This window comes from Pyrgilauda ruficollis, unplaced genomic scaffold, assembly GCF_017590135.1.
Source record: "Pyrgilauda ruficollis isolate IOZ18807 unplaced genomic scaffold, ASM1759013v1 scaffold3, whole genome shotgun sequence".
Lineage (NCBI taxonomy): Eukaryota > Metazoa > Chordata > Aves > Passeriformes > Passeridae > Pyrgilauda > Pyrgilauda ruficollis.
In genome coordinates, this window is record NW_024524377.1 from 24,991,884 (window position 1) to 25,009,353 (window position 17,470).

General features: G+C 39.6%; 1 protein-coding gene across 3 annotated transcripts in view; it reads right to left on the minus strand.

Moving 5' to 3' along the window:
• Positions 1–201: 201 nt before the first annotated feature.
• The window catches only part of SPATS2L (spermatogenesis associated serine rich 2 like), a 79,049-nt gene continuing 61,780 nt past the window's right edge, over positions 202–17,470 (minus strand). For all 3 annotated transcript variants that reach the window (XM_041473428.1, XM_041473429.1, XM_041473430.1), the window contains exons 9-13: positions 10,530–10,588; positions 7,038–7,147; positions 6,400–6,502; positions 3,379–3,599; positions 202–1,543 (exon numbers count right to left, since the gene is read on the minus strand). In XM_041473428.1, the coding sequence (XP_041329362.1) occupies positions 1,148–1,543; positions 3,379–3,599; positions 6,400–6,502; positions 7,038–7,147; positions 10,530–10,588 (889 nt within the window). In that variant the 3' untranslated portion in view covers positions 202–1,147. The remainder of the gene's footprint in view (positions 1,544–3,378; positions 3,600–6,399; positions 6,503–7,037; positions 7,148–10,529; positions 10,589–17,470) is intronic.

A 17,470-nucleotide genomic window follows, 5' to 3' on the forward strand; every position in this document is an offset into this window, starting at 1 on the left:
TCCTGAAAAATGTGCTCAGCATGGAGGGGGCTCTCATGGCAAGGCTGTTTGGTGCGCTGTGGCATTAGAATCAAGCTAGAAGCAAAAGCCTAGTCCAGTCCAAACTCAGCTGAAAGCCTCCCACTGATACCAGTTCCACTACGCAAATACAATTTGAGTAAGAGCACAAGGTTAGGCACTGCAAAGCAGCAAACACCAGAGTATTTTAGAAAGAAGATTTTAATTATTTGGAAGAAACAGGTTTTCTGAATTACAGACTCAGAACATAAAGACTAAGTAATTTATTAGTCATAGCTCTTGTTATGGACAGATGGTTCCTACAGCAAAAATATAGAAAAATAATTTGAATTCAAGTCTAGAAGACCTGCAACTTTTCATATGCAAAAAATAAATCCAACTAGTCATAGAAAAGTGGCTGATAAGGATGGAGAACAGGGCTGTGCATCTGAATAGCCATTACTATGTACATTCCAAACTTAAATGAGCGTATTTCCTCAGCCTCATAAAAATAGTTTGTCCATGAAAAATACCAGTATGTAATACATTTAATACAATTTATACTTGAATTTAAAGATCTCAGATTATGGAATAATAAGCTAAAATCAAATGAACTGCTTTTTCAACTCTTCTTGTATAGAACAATACTCTCTGTGTATACAGTGTGCATGCATGTACATGTATACACGCACAGAAAGAAAGAAGTGTATAGAGATTGGCTGAAAAATTCTACGAGATTATTTGATGTCATCGCAGACCATAGCATACAGACTTCCTGGGATCCTTCTAACACAGGTTGCTCTATGAAATAATAAGGTTGACTGGTATAACCACGTATCTACAACAGGTTTTTGCTATTATTAATTTAATTACCAATTTATCTTTCCAATCTAGATTTCATTTCTCTAAGAAGTAAATGCTGCTTTGGTAAGATTCCATACAGTCATGACAAAATAAATGCGAACATATTGGGGAAAGCCTTGAAAGTATGATTTAATTTTGATAATTAGTAGTAATAAAGATACCAACAAGTTTTAAGCAGCAAAAGATTTAAAAGACTATGTTCTGACTTTTCTTCACCATTAAGCTTTTCGAGCAACAAACTAAAATGAAGAGATTGAATTTCTCTGCCTGCCATCACTGTGACATTTTAAGCCACCAAAGTCACAGCTGGCACTGAAAGAACAGTGGCATCAGCAGAGACCTCCATCCTTGCAGGACATAAATTGCATTGTGACACCCTGCCAACACTGCCTTGGAAAGGCCTGTGCTCTGCGGCGTCCGGCGTGTGTTGCTTCCGTCGGGACTTCTCCGAATGCGTCGGATTCTCTGTGGTCCTTGCAGTTGTGGACTGCTCTTGATTTTTCATAGCTCCTTTATTTTTAGATCGAAAGTTGTTATGCTGCTGTCTTCTGTGTTCAGGCTTGGAACCACTCTTGGTATTTTGATCTGCCTCATTACTGGCACCTTGTGACTTATGAGATCCATTGAGCCGCATGTTTTGGTGCTGTGGGTTGAATCTCCGTCTCTGGCTAGAAGGCCCATTCTACCCAGAAAGAAATCAGATAACTGTTAGGTTGTCTGAATCCTTCCAACAAGCCAAGAGACACAGCAGTCAAAATTAACAGTGTTACTGTCAGGAGGGAACAGGAGAGGGAAACTAAAAAGTTTCGATGGTTACCAGAGTCTCTTTATATCTGAAACCAGAACTATGAGTACCACACTACATTTGAATTAGCCTGGAGATACAGATGGCAGGTTCATCACTGATGCCAAATTAAAATCTGCCATGATTCAAGAGAATACAGAAAAGGGGATGAAATTCTAGACATCTCAACACTAGTTGTTGAGAAAAGGGATCTGCAGGTTCTGGTCAAGACAAGTTAAATTATGAATCAGCAGTGCCTTGGCAGCCAGGAGGGCCAAGCGTGTCCTGGGGGGCATCAGGCCCAGCATCGCCAGCCAGGCCAGGGAGGAGATTGTCCCGCTCTGCGCTGCACTGGGGCAGCCTCACCTCAAGTGGTGGAGGCAGTTTTGGGTGCCATGATACAGGAAAGACATGAAACTGTTAGACAGTGTCCAAAGGAGGGCCAGGAAGGTAGTGAAGGGCCTTGAGGAGAAGCCGTGTGAGGAGTGGCTGAGGTCACTTGGTCTGTTCAGCCCGGAGGAGACCTCACTGCAGTCACAACTTCCTCGTGAGGGGAAGAGGAGGGGCAGGCACTGATCTCTTCTTGCTGGTGACCAGTGACAGGACCAGAGGGAATGGCATGAAGTTGGGTCAGGGGAGGTTTAGGTTGTGTATCAGGGAGAAGTTCTTTATCCAGAGGGTGGCTGCACACTGGAACAGGCTCTCCAGGGAAGGGGTCACAGCATCAACCCTGACAGAACTCGAGAAGTGGTTGGACAATGCTCTGAGGCATATGGTGGGATTCTTGGGGTGTCTTGTGCAGGGCCAGGAGTGGGACTCAGGATACTCTGTGATTCTCTGAGCAGTTAAGAAGTACTGAAGAACTTAATATTGACCTTTCCTAAAATCATGACTATTGCTTTCCTAGTAAAGCATTGTACAAGTACTACAGTATGACTGCAGCAAGAACACAGTCATATGTACACTGAAGTCAAGTGAAGAATCCTCATTGTGGAAGACATGTTCATTGTGATATTTTGCTCAGAGGATGCTTTGATTCTTACTGGGAAGTTGCTGAATTACTTTTATTTGCATGCCTGACAGAACAGGTGATTCCACACATGCACTGACTTTATGCACCATCTTACATTTCCCTCCAGGCATCTACTTGAGCCTAAAATCTCTACTGGGACAAAGTTCAGACCAACTTTAGTGGCAGCTTTACCTAAGAACAATAGTACAGGGACATTCTAAGGTGCTATTACAACAAAATCTAATTCATATATGTATCATATATATATAAAATAATGCTACTAATATAGCACAATACTATAGCCTGTATTATAGAACTTCTGAAATAATATGCTTTTAAACCTGGCAGGATTCTGCTTTCAAAGTGTATCTAATAATTGTGCTTCAACAGCACATCAGCTGACCATTTGTCGAGGACGAAATGTTTCTCCTCCAGAGCAGTTAGCTATAATGGAGGGGTTTTCTCTTTCATTCTATTACTGCCACTACACGCTTCTAAAGAGACAGCTATCCTTACTTTTTTCATATGCTATTTCTACTTTGTATGTTCACACTGACTTGAAAATGAAGCTGGAAAATATATGCTTACTATCTTCAAAAATTATTAATTAAATATAGACCACAAACCAGTATTTGATTTTGTATTAACAACTTTCAATGCTGTATTTTTCTGAAAGTTTTGAAGTAATTTAGTTCAGTTCATGGCTGATTTGACATCTTACCTGCTTATTTGTTGGGACTCCTTGAGAAGAAGATTCTGTAGGATTGGAAGAAGGATAACTTTGTACTTTACTGCTGGCTGTTTTATTATCAGAGTTCTTGGCATTACTAGAGGACTTTCGGTTGTGTGTATTTTGCTTGCCAGTTGTTGCATGTGAGGTCATTGAAGACAGCAGTAAACTACATGGTGTTCTTGAGGAATAGTTGTTCTTTGGGTGAGAAACTGTAAAAAAAGGGATTATGTGTTATCAGTTAAACGATCAACATCTAAACAGAAGGCTGTATTCCTACCCTGCTTACAGTTAATTTTGGAAGCATTGCTTCAATCTCACTTTGAATAATGAATTAAGCTAACTTAAGCTAACTATTGAAGTAACTTGGTTGGAATCAGGCTATAGTGTTCTACAACTCTAAGTATACCTCACTGCAAAGCACTTCTCGAGATAAAAGAGCCAATGTGGTGGCACTGCACTAAAACTGGAAGGAGCCTGGCAGAAGGCCAGGCTTTTGGCATCCAAGAGAACTTCACTTATTCCGCTCTAAAGGAAATGGGTAAAAAAGGTTCTTCTGTATCATGGGTATCTCTAAAAAACTGGAACTGAATGCAATGCACTAATCCACTTTGTGCAGACCACAGCAGTATGCGCCATCAAGAACCACTACTGCCCATCTCGGTGTATTCCTACTCTCTCAGTATTCCTACTCTTCTCAGTATTTTGAGATCACCTAATTTACTAAGCACTGTCATGTTTGGATATGAAATGCACCCAAAATATCCTTGATTCCTCTCTGCATTTCTTCAAGCTGCCTTTGCAAAATGATCCCCCCAAGCAGTCTTGAAGAGAATTCTGAGGCCAATGAAATTCTTGATCTTAATTTGCTGTCCTGATTTTTCTGATTATGGAATTTTTCTGTTTCCTTCTGGTACAGATGACAAATTTGAGGCTCACTCCAGAGAGACACCTCTTGTTTTTATCTAAGAGATATTTCCATTTTTTCACTTCTAGTACAGAGAAATAAGATGAGGAATCATTTTAGTAACCAAGCATCATCTGTTAGGTTTTCTGAGGATCTTACTCACTTACACCAACAGCTACTTCTCCCACTAGGTGTCCTCTTCAGAAAAACAATGCAACGATCTGCACATTGAACTGAATTTTGTCTCCTGAGTCCAGTGAGGCCAACCATCCCTGAATTCTATTAATTCTCTCTCATCTAAAACAGACTGCTGCACATGGAAGCCCATATAAAAACCCAGATGCTCATCATAAAAATTTATTTTTAACAAAAAAGATGTACAAGGAAAGGTACTGGGTGTTCTGATATATGTCAGCCCAATTATTTTTGTTTCTTCCTGTCCTTCATTTTGAGTATATGCTGTCTATGATCTCCTCATGCTAGAACATTCCTTCCTTTCCACAAGTTCTGTGGGTTGGTTGTTGCTTTTGTTAAAGCCCTTAAGAGTGGCTGTTCTCAGCTACGGGCCTTGTATAATCTCTTGTTTGAGGGGTATTTGCAGCTCCTAGCAGGGGATGGGTCTCATTGAGACATGATGCTAAGAGAAACATCTTTTACACTGAAAAGCTCTTGTCAAAGACACCAATCATCACAAGTTGCTCATCTAAGGTCACTGAGGGCCGGTATGAGCAAAGTTCTTCAGACACTCAGTGCACTATCAGTCATTCCTAGGATGACACTGCTCCCCTGGTAATAGCTGCTCTTCTGACTTCACTGACCTGATTTAAACAGGCCTGCATCAAACTATGCTTATGTAATGCCTTAATGAAATGAGGTATAAATAATTAACTTGCAGAATTAACTGCAGCTGGAAGTTATTTAGGAAAGTAGTTCAGTGAGTTTTAAAAAATAGTCTATGGTTGTATCAATAGCAGCTGTGATATTGTCAAGGTAATCTTTATGGAATTTTCAATCTCTTATGCTTCAGGGTATTAGGGTCTATGAGGTGACTGTAAACAATTAGATGCATTACTGGGAAGTTTATGTCTTCCTCTGAAACATCCTGGGTTGGTTTCACTGAGAGACAGGATGTGGGGTTAGATGGAACTTCAAAGTGTTCTGCAAAAGCAATTCTTACGGTCTAATGAGTTAAACTGGTTACGCCTCCAAGCAGTCAGTTCTTTAGCTGTGCAGTCAGAAGCTTGTATTGGCAGACTGTGTAGTACTTTCTCTGTTTTTTACTTTTAGGAACTACTTGAAAACATTTATTATTTTCCTTCTACCAAGATGCACTTGCTCAGAATTGTTTTATCAGTTTTCTCCTGAATGGAATACCATAGGACATGGTAACGTACTGGGCAAAACCTTATATCATTTACTTTGTTTTAGGGGAAAAAAAAATCATGACAGAGACAAGAAATTGTCCTATTTTGTAACAAGGACATGATACTTGAAGCAAAAAATGTGAACCTGAATTTCCAAGCAGAAGGGCAGATGATTTAGAAACAGAAGCTTGGAGAAAAAGAGGCTGAGGGGAGACCTTACTGCTCTTTACAAGTACCTAAAAGGAGGTTCTAGCAAGGTGGGATCAATCCAACCTTACTGATTCTATGATTTGGGACTCTAGATGGCTTCTGAAAAACCCAGTGAATACTGTTAAAAAGCTGGGGAGATACTTCTTAGCAGGAGATATATGAATTGGTTCCATTACATTATACACACACACACAAGCTTTCAATTTACTATTTATTTATAAATTACTGAATTTGTGTATTCCCTAGAGTTGGGATCCTGTTTAGATTGAAAACTCCAACTGATCTGAATAACACCTGGAAATGTCTTACAAAGATGGCACTGTGCACCTGCAGATGGAGTGTACAGCCCAGGCACAGTGAGTCTAACATGTTGCAAACTGTTGACTTGTGCGTGTTCAGCAGTCCTGCTGCATCCAGACACCACTCATACTGGGCTTGCTTCACACTCCCACACTGGCAGCACACGTGCTGTCAGCTCTGCTGAACAGATATGTTCTGAGAAACTCAGTGAGAGGGATCATCAGCACTTACTTTCTCCACAGAGCTGAATCTGGGTCTTCAGCTGCTCTGTATCACAGGAAAATCGGGCAGACCTGCCCAGCTCTTCATCGTATTTCCGCTCACTCACAAAGTGCTGCAAAAACAGACATATTAACAGTAATTCACATTCTGAGCAGAAGACTGTATGGATGGTAAAATAACCAATCAATACTTAAGTTCACTTAAAGGCTCAATAAATTCTTGACCATGCCCTGTTCACAAGATCTCTGTGCAGAAACAAGTATTTTCCCATCTTCACCAAATTACATCTCAGAGCCCAGTGATGGGTGGATCACTCCCACAATTGGGAAGTGGATCATTTCAGCAGAAAATGTATATTTGATCACTAAACCTGAAGCTATCAGGTTTACTTGCTGAGTTTAAATGATACACAAAAAACAAAACTCCTTACTTCCACACTTAGGAGAGGATAGCTTACACTTCGCTGATAGCGTCTGTACACTGCTCAGAGGTGCTGCAATGCTTTAAGAAGCTACATTTTCCCTATGGAAGGCTATTTACCCCTCGGCCCATAGCAGGAATAAACAGCCTGGGCATGTTAATGTGACAACTCTTCCTTGGCATTTCTGCAAATGGCTAAAATACCCAAGCAGAAGAGAATGCCTGACCTTAATTTCAGCCCTGAGTTCAGAGAGTTGTGCTTCAGCCATCTGACTGGCTAGGTCTGCCAGTCTCTTCAGCTCCTCTGCTTTCTTCTGCCGAGCAGTCAGGATTTCCACTGCCAAATACCAACAATCAGTCATTAATGCTAGGAAGGTAAATTGCTCTGTAATTTATTAGTCTTTGGGCATTAACATGGTACGTCCCCTGTGAGACAAACACTGACCACTGACTTCAACTGGACTTCCAATATGATATTTGCACACATTAAGTTGATCAGTATATTTTCACTGAACTGCCTGATTTTGAAAAGATCTAAAAATGGGACAGCTGTCAGAAAATCAAAGTGAAACCAATCCTCCAACATTCAGATGAAAAGGGGCAAATACATGTTGCTTTGAGTTTTCTAGTGCTTTATTTTGAAGCATAAAAACAGGGAGCCTTCCAGAGACATGGAAAGAAGCAGTACATTGAGTCACCAGCCTGTTTCTGAAGACATGCTGTATTTGATGGGAATTTCACTTCCTCTGAAAAAAACCTGTTCACATACAGTTTATGTTAAAGTCACTGGCATCGCAATTTTGGAATTGGAATATACCTATTTGCCATTTCAACAGTAAAGCAGCATTGAAGGCAAACAGTCTTTATGAAAAAAATACTAAATATTCATTACTGCCTGTCTTGTATATTCTATGTAAGGAAGCGGTGAGTAATTATATTCTTAAAGGGAAAGATTAATCATAAACCACAAAGCAATGGTCTATTTGTACACAAGATATTATGACATTATAATTTTGGTGGAAATATATGCAAACTATTACCAAAATGGTGACTCAGAGAAAAAGCAACAACTGATTAATTGGATGGTGGGATCAGTACGTATGGCAGAGAGAGAAGAACATCTGAATGTAAAGTAGTAACAATCATAATCTTTTGTTTTGAACTTACACATACAGTCAGGGGGAGTGGTATTTAATGTAAACTATCCTAAGGACACAGGCTCCATTACAGCAGTACAGATTTTGGCTTCTTTTACCTTCTTTTTGCCACAAATTTCCCCAGCACACTTGACAAGTCATGTAACCAGCCTATACTTTTTAATGCTATTTTTAACGGTGAGAATTAATGATATTTCACAAACAGTTTGCTTCTCAAGTCATTATCACTTATTTAATCAGATAACACCTTCTTTTGAAAGCATTGTACAGTCAGTAAGTAGTTTGGGCCAGAAGTGACCTTTAAAGGTTCTAGTCCAACCCCTTGCAATCATCTTCAAGACATGGGGTTGCTCAGAGCCTGACCTTGAATGCTTCCAGGGATGATGATCTCCTCTCCTCTGGGAAATCTGTTCCAATGTTTCACTGAGTACAATATGGCCCAGCAGGCACAGGGAGACCCAGCTGCACCTGTACAGCTGTGTAGGAGCAAACAAACTGTGCAACTGTAGAGGAGTGTGTGTCACACATGGCAGGGAAGGCAAAGGGTGGCTACAGTTCCTTGAGCCCTGCTGGTAAATCTGTGCCTACATTATTACTTATGCTAAGAAGCTGCCATCTTCCCAGCTGATCTTTTCTGTTCAATTTTTTTAGAATATGGTCTATGAGAGTGAGAAAATTTAATTACATTAAATGAACAGTTTACCAGGTGCTTACCTTGTCCAATAATTCTGCTTTACTGCTTATTCTAGGTAATACTAATATTGTTCCTCCCCAAGATCAATATCCTCTTTGCTAAAGTGACTGCCCAGACCATATGATCTCATCTCATACTGGCATTTATTTCCATGAGATTCCAGCCAAATACCCATGTTTTAAAAAAACCCTGAAATTATCATATTTGGAATTTTTCCTGGTGTTGACAGTAAGAATAAGATCACCCACTGTAAAACAGTCCTTGAGTGCAGCAAAGAGATATGAAAATAAATAATAATTTCTAAATCTTGCTTAGCATGTTACAGTCCTGTAACAACTTTCTGCCTAAGTTTCTGAATGCATTTTACAGGCTACAGCAGCCTTGAGAGACAGCAGTACTCACACTGCTGGAGACAGGTACTGGGCCATCCACTGCCGTGCGTGGAGCTGGCAGGAAAGCAGAAACAGAACACACCATGTGCAAATGCAGCACTCTGCAGGCTGGTAGGTAGGAAGTAGGTTTACTTTCCACAAAAATTCCTATAATTGGCCAAGATTAATGAAGGGGCCCTATAATACCATCAACCCTGGACAGTGGATTTCCAAAATGTGGATTTGTTTGTGCATTTAGGGCTTAAAACTGCATCTGCTGATCAGTGGGAATGCTACTACTGGTTTTCCCGGAGATGAGTTCATGTTCTGTAGCTGATTATGGCTACCTGGTATCTGGTAACCAAAGAAAACCAAAAACTTCTGATATATATCCCTTCACAAGTGCTTCCCAGAATAACACAAAGCTGCAAATTCACATCTCTTTCATGTATTCCTAGAAAATTAGCAAATAAAATTCAAACCACAAACTTTGCAAATCTTTGCTGTCGTAACTTGGTACCTTCTAGTTTCTACACATATATAACTGCAAGAGACTTGGACAGCAACAGAGAATTTAGAGCTTTTTTTTCAACAAAAATTCAATTGTTATACTTTTGTAAACTAAGTGAGTTCTAAATGCAGATGAAGCATTCAAGAATGCTAAATGTATTTGTGACACTGCTCGGAAGGACCTTAAATTCACAAATCAATAAAAGGATTGTATGCAATCATATCAAGGACATTTTCATCTGCCAGGAAAAGTATCATTCTAATAATGCTTTGGTTACTCTTCAATTTCTTGCTTAGCATTCTCTTCTGAAACATGTCCCCCTGTACTTCCTGGAGGTATATACAAGCATCGTATCATAGATATTGTGCTATCCTAATATGAGGCTCATCTTGCTTCCCCCCAGCCCCCACCAGAATATATACACATGAAAATGCAAAAACCAAAGACAACATGAAAGCCTGGAATCAGATTGACTCCCACAGATTATTAAGAAAACAGACTGCAGTAAAGATCTGTTTTTTGATTTTTAAAAAATTTTCTAATTCATAAGCTTAATCACTATCCCTTAAAACTATGCAAGGGAGCACAATAACCTACTCCCTAATCCCAGTATTCTAATTTATGTAAGTAATATAAGCAAGCAAAAAGTGACTGATAAATGGAAACAAAGTAATTGAATAACCATAGAAATTAGGGGGGAAAAAAAGAGTGATCAAAAGCTCCGATAAGTAAGCTGAAGGAGTAAGTAACTTAAATCTAACACCATAGCACCTTCTGGTTTACCTTAATTTCATAATACTGAAATTTTGATGCACAATCCTCATAGAAACTACCCTAGCACATCAAAGCCTTAATCTGACTACACATGCAGAGTGAAAGATGATGGAATGCTGCTAACCAGATTTATGGATTGTGTTATTTTCTGCCAAACAAAACAACTGTTTAAACAGTATTCCAAAAATTCCCTGTGTATTTTTTTTACTTACTGGCTTCTTCTTTGACTTTATCAATTTCTGCCATTAATGACACTTCTTTGTCTACGATGCTAAAAAAGAAAAAAAAGAAAAAAAAATAATTACTGAATTCATGCTAGAACTCCATCAAAATCAAAAGCTATAACAGACTTCAGACATTAATAATGGGCAGTTTTGAAATGAGTAAGACTTAAAAAAATTGAAGCTGAAGAAATACCTAGGCAAGCCAGCTATAAAAAATCAGTGATAATGAGTGTGTTGCTTTCCACAAACATCTCACTGGTCTTCACACATATCTGCATAGATGTGGAAATCCGTCTCATTCAGCACAGCAATTCTCAAATGACTAAACAGTCTGTTTGATAATTAAGCCAGATAGCCCATTGCTGCTACCCAGATTAATACAGCTTTGGTCTCAGCACAAAACTAAGAATGAAACAAAATTAAAGATGGTTGGAATGAGTTCCTTTTCTTCCTTAGAGGTATTTTTGCAAAATATGTCAAGGTAAACAAGAAAATGGTTTGTGATGTAAATAAGCACTAAAGTATCTCCATAATAGAAGTCAGCTTCCTTGCCCCCTATTCCCTCCAGGACTGGAAGGAGCTTTTCCACTTTTACCTGGCCTTCCTAAAGGAATTGTGTGCCTCTCCTTTTACAAATGCCTGGTGTGCAGTCCCTGACAATGCTTATAAGCTGTCAGAGTGCAACTGATCAGGTGGGTCTGCTGAGAGCAGACAGGACATGTGCTAAGTTGGTCCCATTATGAATGCAGTGACATTGTCCAGGGGAGTAACATCTCTGCAGAATGCTCTCCAGGGAACAGTGCTCTAGTGTGCTCTTCTGTTTTCCCCTCATTAAATTATTCTTAAGTTCACATTTAATAAACACCGCCAATGTTAATGTTTGTGTTTGCATAAGTGAGTAAATTCAAGCAGTTGAGGGAGAAATTGCAAAAAGTAGGTCAAACACCAGGAGTACACCTAGGCACGTACTCAAGGGAAGAGTGGAGCTCTCAACCCTGTTAGTAAAATCAACCTTAAACATTAGCTTTTGGACCCAGCGAAGACACTGAACAGGCTTCTACATGTGAACAGGCTTCTACATGTGAACAGGCTTCTACTGAAGGAAGACGTTATAGAAAACTTAAAACTAAAACATTTGTCTAGAACATCCTTAGCAAGAAAGAGAAGACCCTGCAGAGTTCAGCAGGCAGTAAAGAGAGACAGAAACTTAGAGAAATATTAACAGGTCCTTAACTAAAACAGGGAAAGACTGGTGAGCAGGCAGTGTGGGGAATGGCAAACACACAGCTGACAACCAAACATTCACCAGCTACAACACGTTCAAGTGCCATTCATCCTTCCTTGAAATCCTCCAACCAACCTCACACAGGAGGTTTGCAACAGGAACTCGGCAGTCTTCTGTCTTTGAGTTTTCCCAGTCTACCATACCCCCCGGAGAGGAGCAGACCTTTACACTGCCTCCCAGTAGCCAACAAGAGGGACAGAAGCAGGTTGGCTGATGGCAAAGGTTGCAGCCAGACAACACAAATGCAGTGTAAGACATTTTTTTTGTTTCATACACAGAAACAAGACTAAAATTATTGTTTTAGCCTGCCAGATCAATTTAGTGTGACCTACCCACCAGAGGAAATAAAACAGCAGGGATTTTTTACGGTAGAGCAAATCAGTTAAGAGGTAGTGACAATGGAAGGACACGATTGTTCCAGTTGGCACTCAACACTCTCCAGGCATTAAGCATTAAGCTTGAATGCCAAATAAGCAGGTGATGACTCCAGCTTGCTAATCTAAACAGTCATAGCTTCTCAGAATTAATCTATTTTCAATTAGCTTTTGTAACTACATGGTTTAATAAACTTCCTTGACTTTCAAAACAGGTGGCTGAAACGAGTTCTTACCTATTTCTATCCTCCACAAAGAGAATCTAGTTATCTTTACTACTTTCTCTTAAATTAAAAAAAAAACCTGCAGATTTTTACTTTTTCTGTCTCTGTTATCAAAGTGTCTCCCTACTGCACCACACAGGTTATATAAACAAACTTTTGTCTGGAAAACATTCAAGCAACAAGGTCACAACAGCAGAGCTCATCAGAAGAGTGTTTCAGTGCAGCTCTTTCCAGGATTATCCTCTCTGCACTCCAACAACAGATCCTTAGTAAAGTGGTGGCCCCTAACATTTTATTTTGATGCCAAATAAAACCACTTTTAATACTAGAATGAAAACAAGGCCATAGCACTCCTGTATTTATCTTATAGTCATGTCTTATCTGTTACTAGACAGTTTTCCTCTCCTAATGTTTCATTTTGGTCTCTGACGAACATTTTAGGAAAGTGTTTGTATGTTGTAGCAGTAGAGAACAGGACCGATGAATTTAAGAACAACCACCTGAGTACTTCCTTTCTAGCTATAAACTAACATTGGAAAAAATTAAAGAATAATACAACAGAGAAACTGTTTGGTGCCTTTGTCCACGTCAGAAACTAAGTTTCTTTAACAGACAGATCTTGAAAAGTTTTTCCTTCCCTGAAGACAATGCAGCTGTACTAATTTATATCAGTAGAGGACATGCCCTCTCTCTCTTGGCTAAAGGAAAGGAACATTAATTTTCATCTGGAAGTGTACAGCCACATTTCTCAGCTTGGAAACCATAAACTGCCATGTGTCATATATGGGGAAAGTTAATGTTTCTTTAGAAATGTCCTAGGCCAGCCAGCAACAGAAAATGCAAAACAGAGCAATACTGCCTCCAACAAGAATTTATCAAAGTTATAAACAAATGAAAACAACAGACAGAAAACTGGAAAAAATCTTGGCCTGGGGGAAAAAAAAAAGACAAATGACAAATACAGAGAGAAATCTTAATGCTAACATATAGAAGGAGGAAGGACAAAAGCAGTGTGGAAAAATCAATGGATCAAATCTTGTCTCTCATTCCTGCTAATATCCCACTGTTTTCACACGAAGGTCCGACAGTCACTTAAACTGAACATCTCCTTAACTTAGGAGTTCTACCATTTTTAATGCATTTTCTGGAAAAATGCCCTACTCAGCTTTAATACAGTGACTGTGATTAGACCACAGCAAAAGCATTATTTAGAACTGCTCAAAGCTCAGCACAGCAATACCTCCCAGGAAAGCATTTTCTTTTAATGCTTCTTAGTGTCACGTGGCACTAAAATGTTGTATCAAGTTGGTACACTCCAGTGCACAGTCTGCAGCCATTCGTGTGCTGTGGAGAACTGGATACTGAGTGCTACAGGAACTTTCTGCACAATCAGACATCATCAGATTTGAGCTCTAGCAGTGCAAGGAACAGAATGCATTTCAGATTTAAAGACACCTGAGGGAAAACATTCTGGTAAATTCTTGCTCTCCTGTTATCTTGTTTCTCTTGGGGTTTCTATAGCTGTTTGGAACCAGGATTAAAATCGTGAACATACTACTTTAGCTGATGTTCTGAAGAGTTCATAATCCTGTCAATTTTTTCTGATTACTCTGAGCACTAAAAATCTGAAAAGAATGGCTGAAGCCATGCCTTCTCCTTACCTTGAATATCAATATCAACACCTGAACATATTTCCACATACTATTTGAGACTCTGGTGACAAACACACAACTCAGAACTACTTCTTTCTTGAACCTTCTGAATCCATACCCTAATCATCAGTCCATGGGTTCCCCTGCTGCAGCAGACCAAACACTGGGACTCAATTCCACCCTTCCCCAATCAGACTCAAGACAGATCTGAATCAAGTGAGCCTTATCTCTGTGACTCATGATATAGAAAAAAACAGAGTAACATTACTATCTCTTTCTTTTCTGTCTCCCTTCACCACACCTGTCTCCTAAAAGGACTGATTCTTCCTTTTCTTACCCCTCATGTTTTCAGGATTAGGACCTGGGTACCAAACTTGAGCTATCAGCACCATATCACTGTTCACCACAGGTGAGTATGTGCAGTTTGGAGCACAGGATTTAGCACTGTTTGAGCTTAATATCCAGGTGAAATTTTGAAGTGGGGCTCAGGAATGAGACAATTTTGTTGAGGGAGCAGGGCAAAGCAGAGGCTTAAGACAGAGGACATGCAAATGAGACACAGCCAGAGCTTGTGCTGTACAGATATGAGATGCAGCAGGAGAGACGGCACCTCTCTAGGAATTATTTTGCTGAATGGATTTTGAAGGCAAAACCAGAAGTGGCCTATTCCTGGTCAAATGAACTCTACTCATGCCTTGGCCCTACAGAGGCTGGCAGGATTCACACCAGTGTACCATGGCAAAAGAGCTGCAAATGCCAAACTACAGTGAGCTGCTGGCACAGCAATGATAGGGGCAAATTATGCTGACAGCTGCCTCATTTCACAGTTTCGTACTCAGAACAAATTCTGAATTTGTTCTGACATTAGTGAAACAAAACAATCTTCCCCTAGTTTACAGCATGAAATCTAGTATTTGCACAGTGCTAAAGAAAGGATATTTTCAGTCAGCTGCAATACCTCCAAATTCCACTAAAATGATTGAAGTTATTAGTGCCTCTTGAGAAAAGCTGCTTCAGATTGCCAGGCTGGCTGATTTATAGCTTTACTGATGAGAATCATAAGGTTTTCAGATGACCAGAATCTTCTCTTTCTTTCTGCCTCTTCTAGGCATTATGACAAACCTATTGTGCTTGAAGAGATGAGGAAATAAAAAGGCCAAGCTGCCATGGAAGCAAACATGCTGACACAGCTCTCAAAGGTAAGTCCCAGCTGCACGGCATAGAGGTTCAGCATAATTCAAATGAGTCCTTTCATAACCCTGTTAAACCTCTCAAAATGCCCATTTTCTCCTTGGGGCGTTTAATAAGCTTTATGCCCCCTGAACCAGCTTTGTGCACATTTTGAGAATGTTCTTCTGGAGATTGAGGAACACAGTGTAGGCTATGGCATTGTGAATAACTGCAGCAGGGCTCTTCATCTGGAAGGGGGAAGAGCTGTTCTTTCCTGGGCATCCTCCTGGGGCTGGTTCAGCTGGAGAGCTGCTGAACACTGAGGTACAATTTGAACCCTTTTTCATGAGGGAGTTAGAGTAGTGAGACACTGTTGGAGTCTGACAGTTTAGGCATCAACAAAAATACAACATACTCCAGTGATGTTGCTTTGTCAACGCTTTGGAACAGACCCCAGTAGCTCCTTGAAGCTGTGCTGATTGACAAGCTGCTGACAAGCCCATGCAAGTTTCAGGGATGTTACCGCTGTTACTGTCTCTGCTGTATTTGAGCTGAGGTTACATGCAAATTCATGAGATGGATCTGATAAGCTCTGCTCTATGTATTATGCTTTTTGTCTTGCACATATTTCCCTTCTAGCATGAACACACGTGACCCACAGGCAGTGCGGAAAGACAACTGATAAGAATCTCTAATCCAATTGTGTATTTCACAAAAGAATCCTGCACGTCAATCCAAAAACTAGAACTGTCCCTGTCAAACTTCTGGCACAAGGAGCTAGAATAATGTGATGAGAATGTAAATTTAAAGCCCAATCACCTGTACTAGGTGATTATAAGTGTTACAGGATTACTGACTAGCCATGCTATTTTGTAATTGGAGAAATGATACTTCTAGTTTTCTTTATATTAATAGGATATATATATATAGTAGAAAATACCTTGTAGGACAAGCTGGTACATTACATATTTTGCAATGTTTCAGTAGATTATATTCTTCCAGTATTAGCTCAGTATTATTTAAATGTTCACAATGCTTGAAGGTTATTTGATTACCATATCAGCAAATGCACAATGATTACACAGCAAACCAGATTACATGAATTTTCATTCTGATCACTAGTACAGTCTGACAATAAGAAGATAAACAAAAGACAGCATAAATCAATTCACTGAAATTCTTCCCTCTGCAGAGCACAACCTAGTAGAACTGAAAATGCCCAAAGGCTTTTAGTTATTCAAGTTAATTTTGTGTAATTTTTTATCTACCTTCACTAACACTGTTTTCTTTAGCAGTCAGCCAGCACAGTGTGATCTGGTAAATGCACCATAATTAAAGGCCTATTTGCAATATTCTTTTAAGATCTCTTTACAAACAATTAGAAATTTATTGCCTCACCACAAAAACCTGTTTAAGCTAAAAACTGACATGGAAAACCTTTTCCTGAAAGCACATTTCTAAATTTTAGTCATTTAGAGATTAAGGCATCATCTCACAATTTGGCAGTTTTAACAACGGTGAGTATGAGTTGCACCACGGCATGTCAGCATCCCGCACATTTTTACACAAACGTGTAAAGTATTTATTTCCTCTTCTGAGTTTCAGTTCTGATCTGATTCCTGAGGTATCTGCACACCTTACTGGTTAAATATTTTAGCCTAAACACACTACAGCAAGGACAAGACAGTTATTGAGCTCCTGCTACAGAAAAGAAGTTACTTTCTCAAAAGCACATTGGAAAGTCGCCTCAAAGAAAGGTCTGGTTTTTTGGTGTAATGTCAATTGAAATTTTTCATGATAATTATTCTCTTTTTGTGTTTAGTAAGCTAGAGTTGTCATTAGCCTCACAACTGTGAGATCAGAAAGGATATAGTCACGTCTCCTCCTCAATGACACGTACAAAATCAAGAGTATACCTACATAGCTTCAAAACCTGTGTGTTCTGTGTTTTACTGAGGATGACAAACACACCTATGAATGACTGAGAGGGAAGAGGGGAGACACAGCGCCATAAAATATGGACAACAGCTAAGAAACAATGTAATTCACCTTTGAATCTCACCTCTTTAATCTGGCTTCACAAACTTGTTAAAAAAATACCATGATAAGTTAGTAATTGTAAAAGATAAAGGGGTAGGAAGAGGGCCTTATGTATCTCATTGAAACATAACTCCCCCCCAGTTCCAAGAACTCTGTTCTCTCCACTAGTGCACAGCAAGGGCAA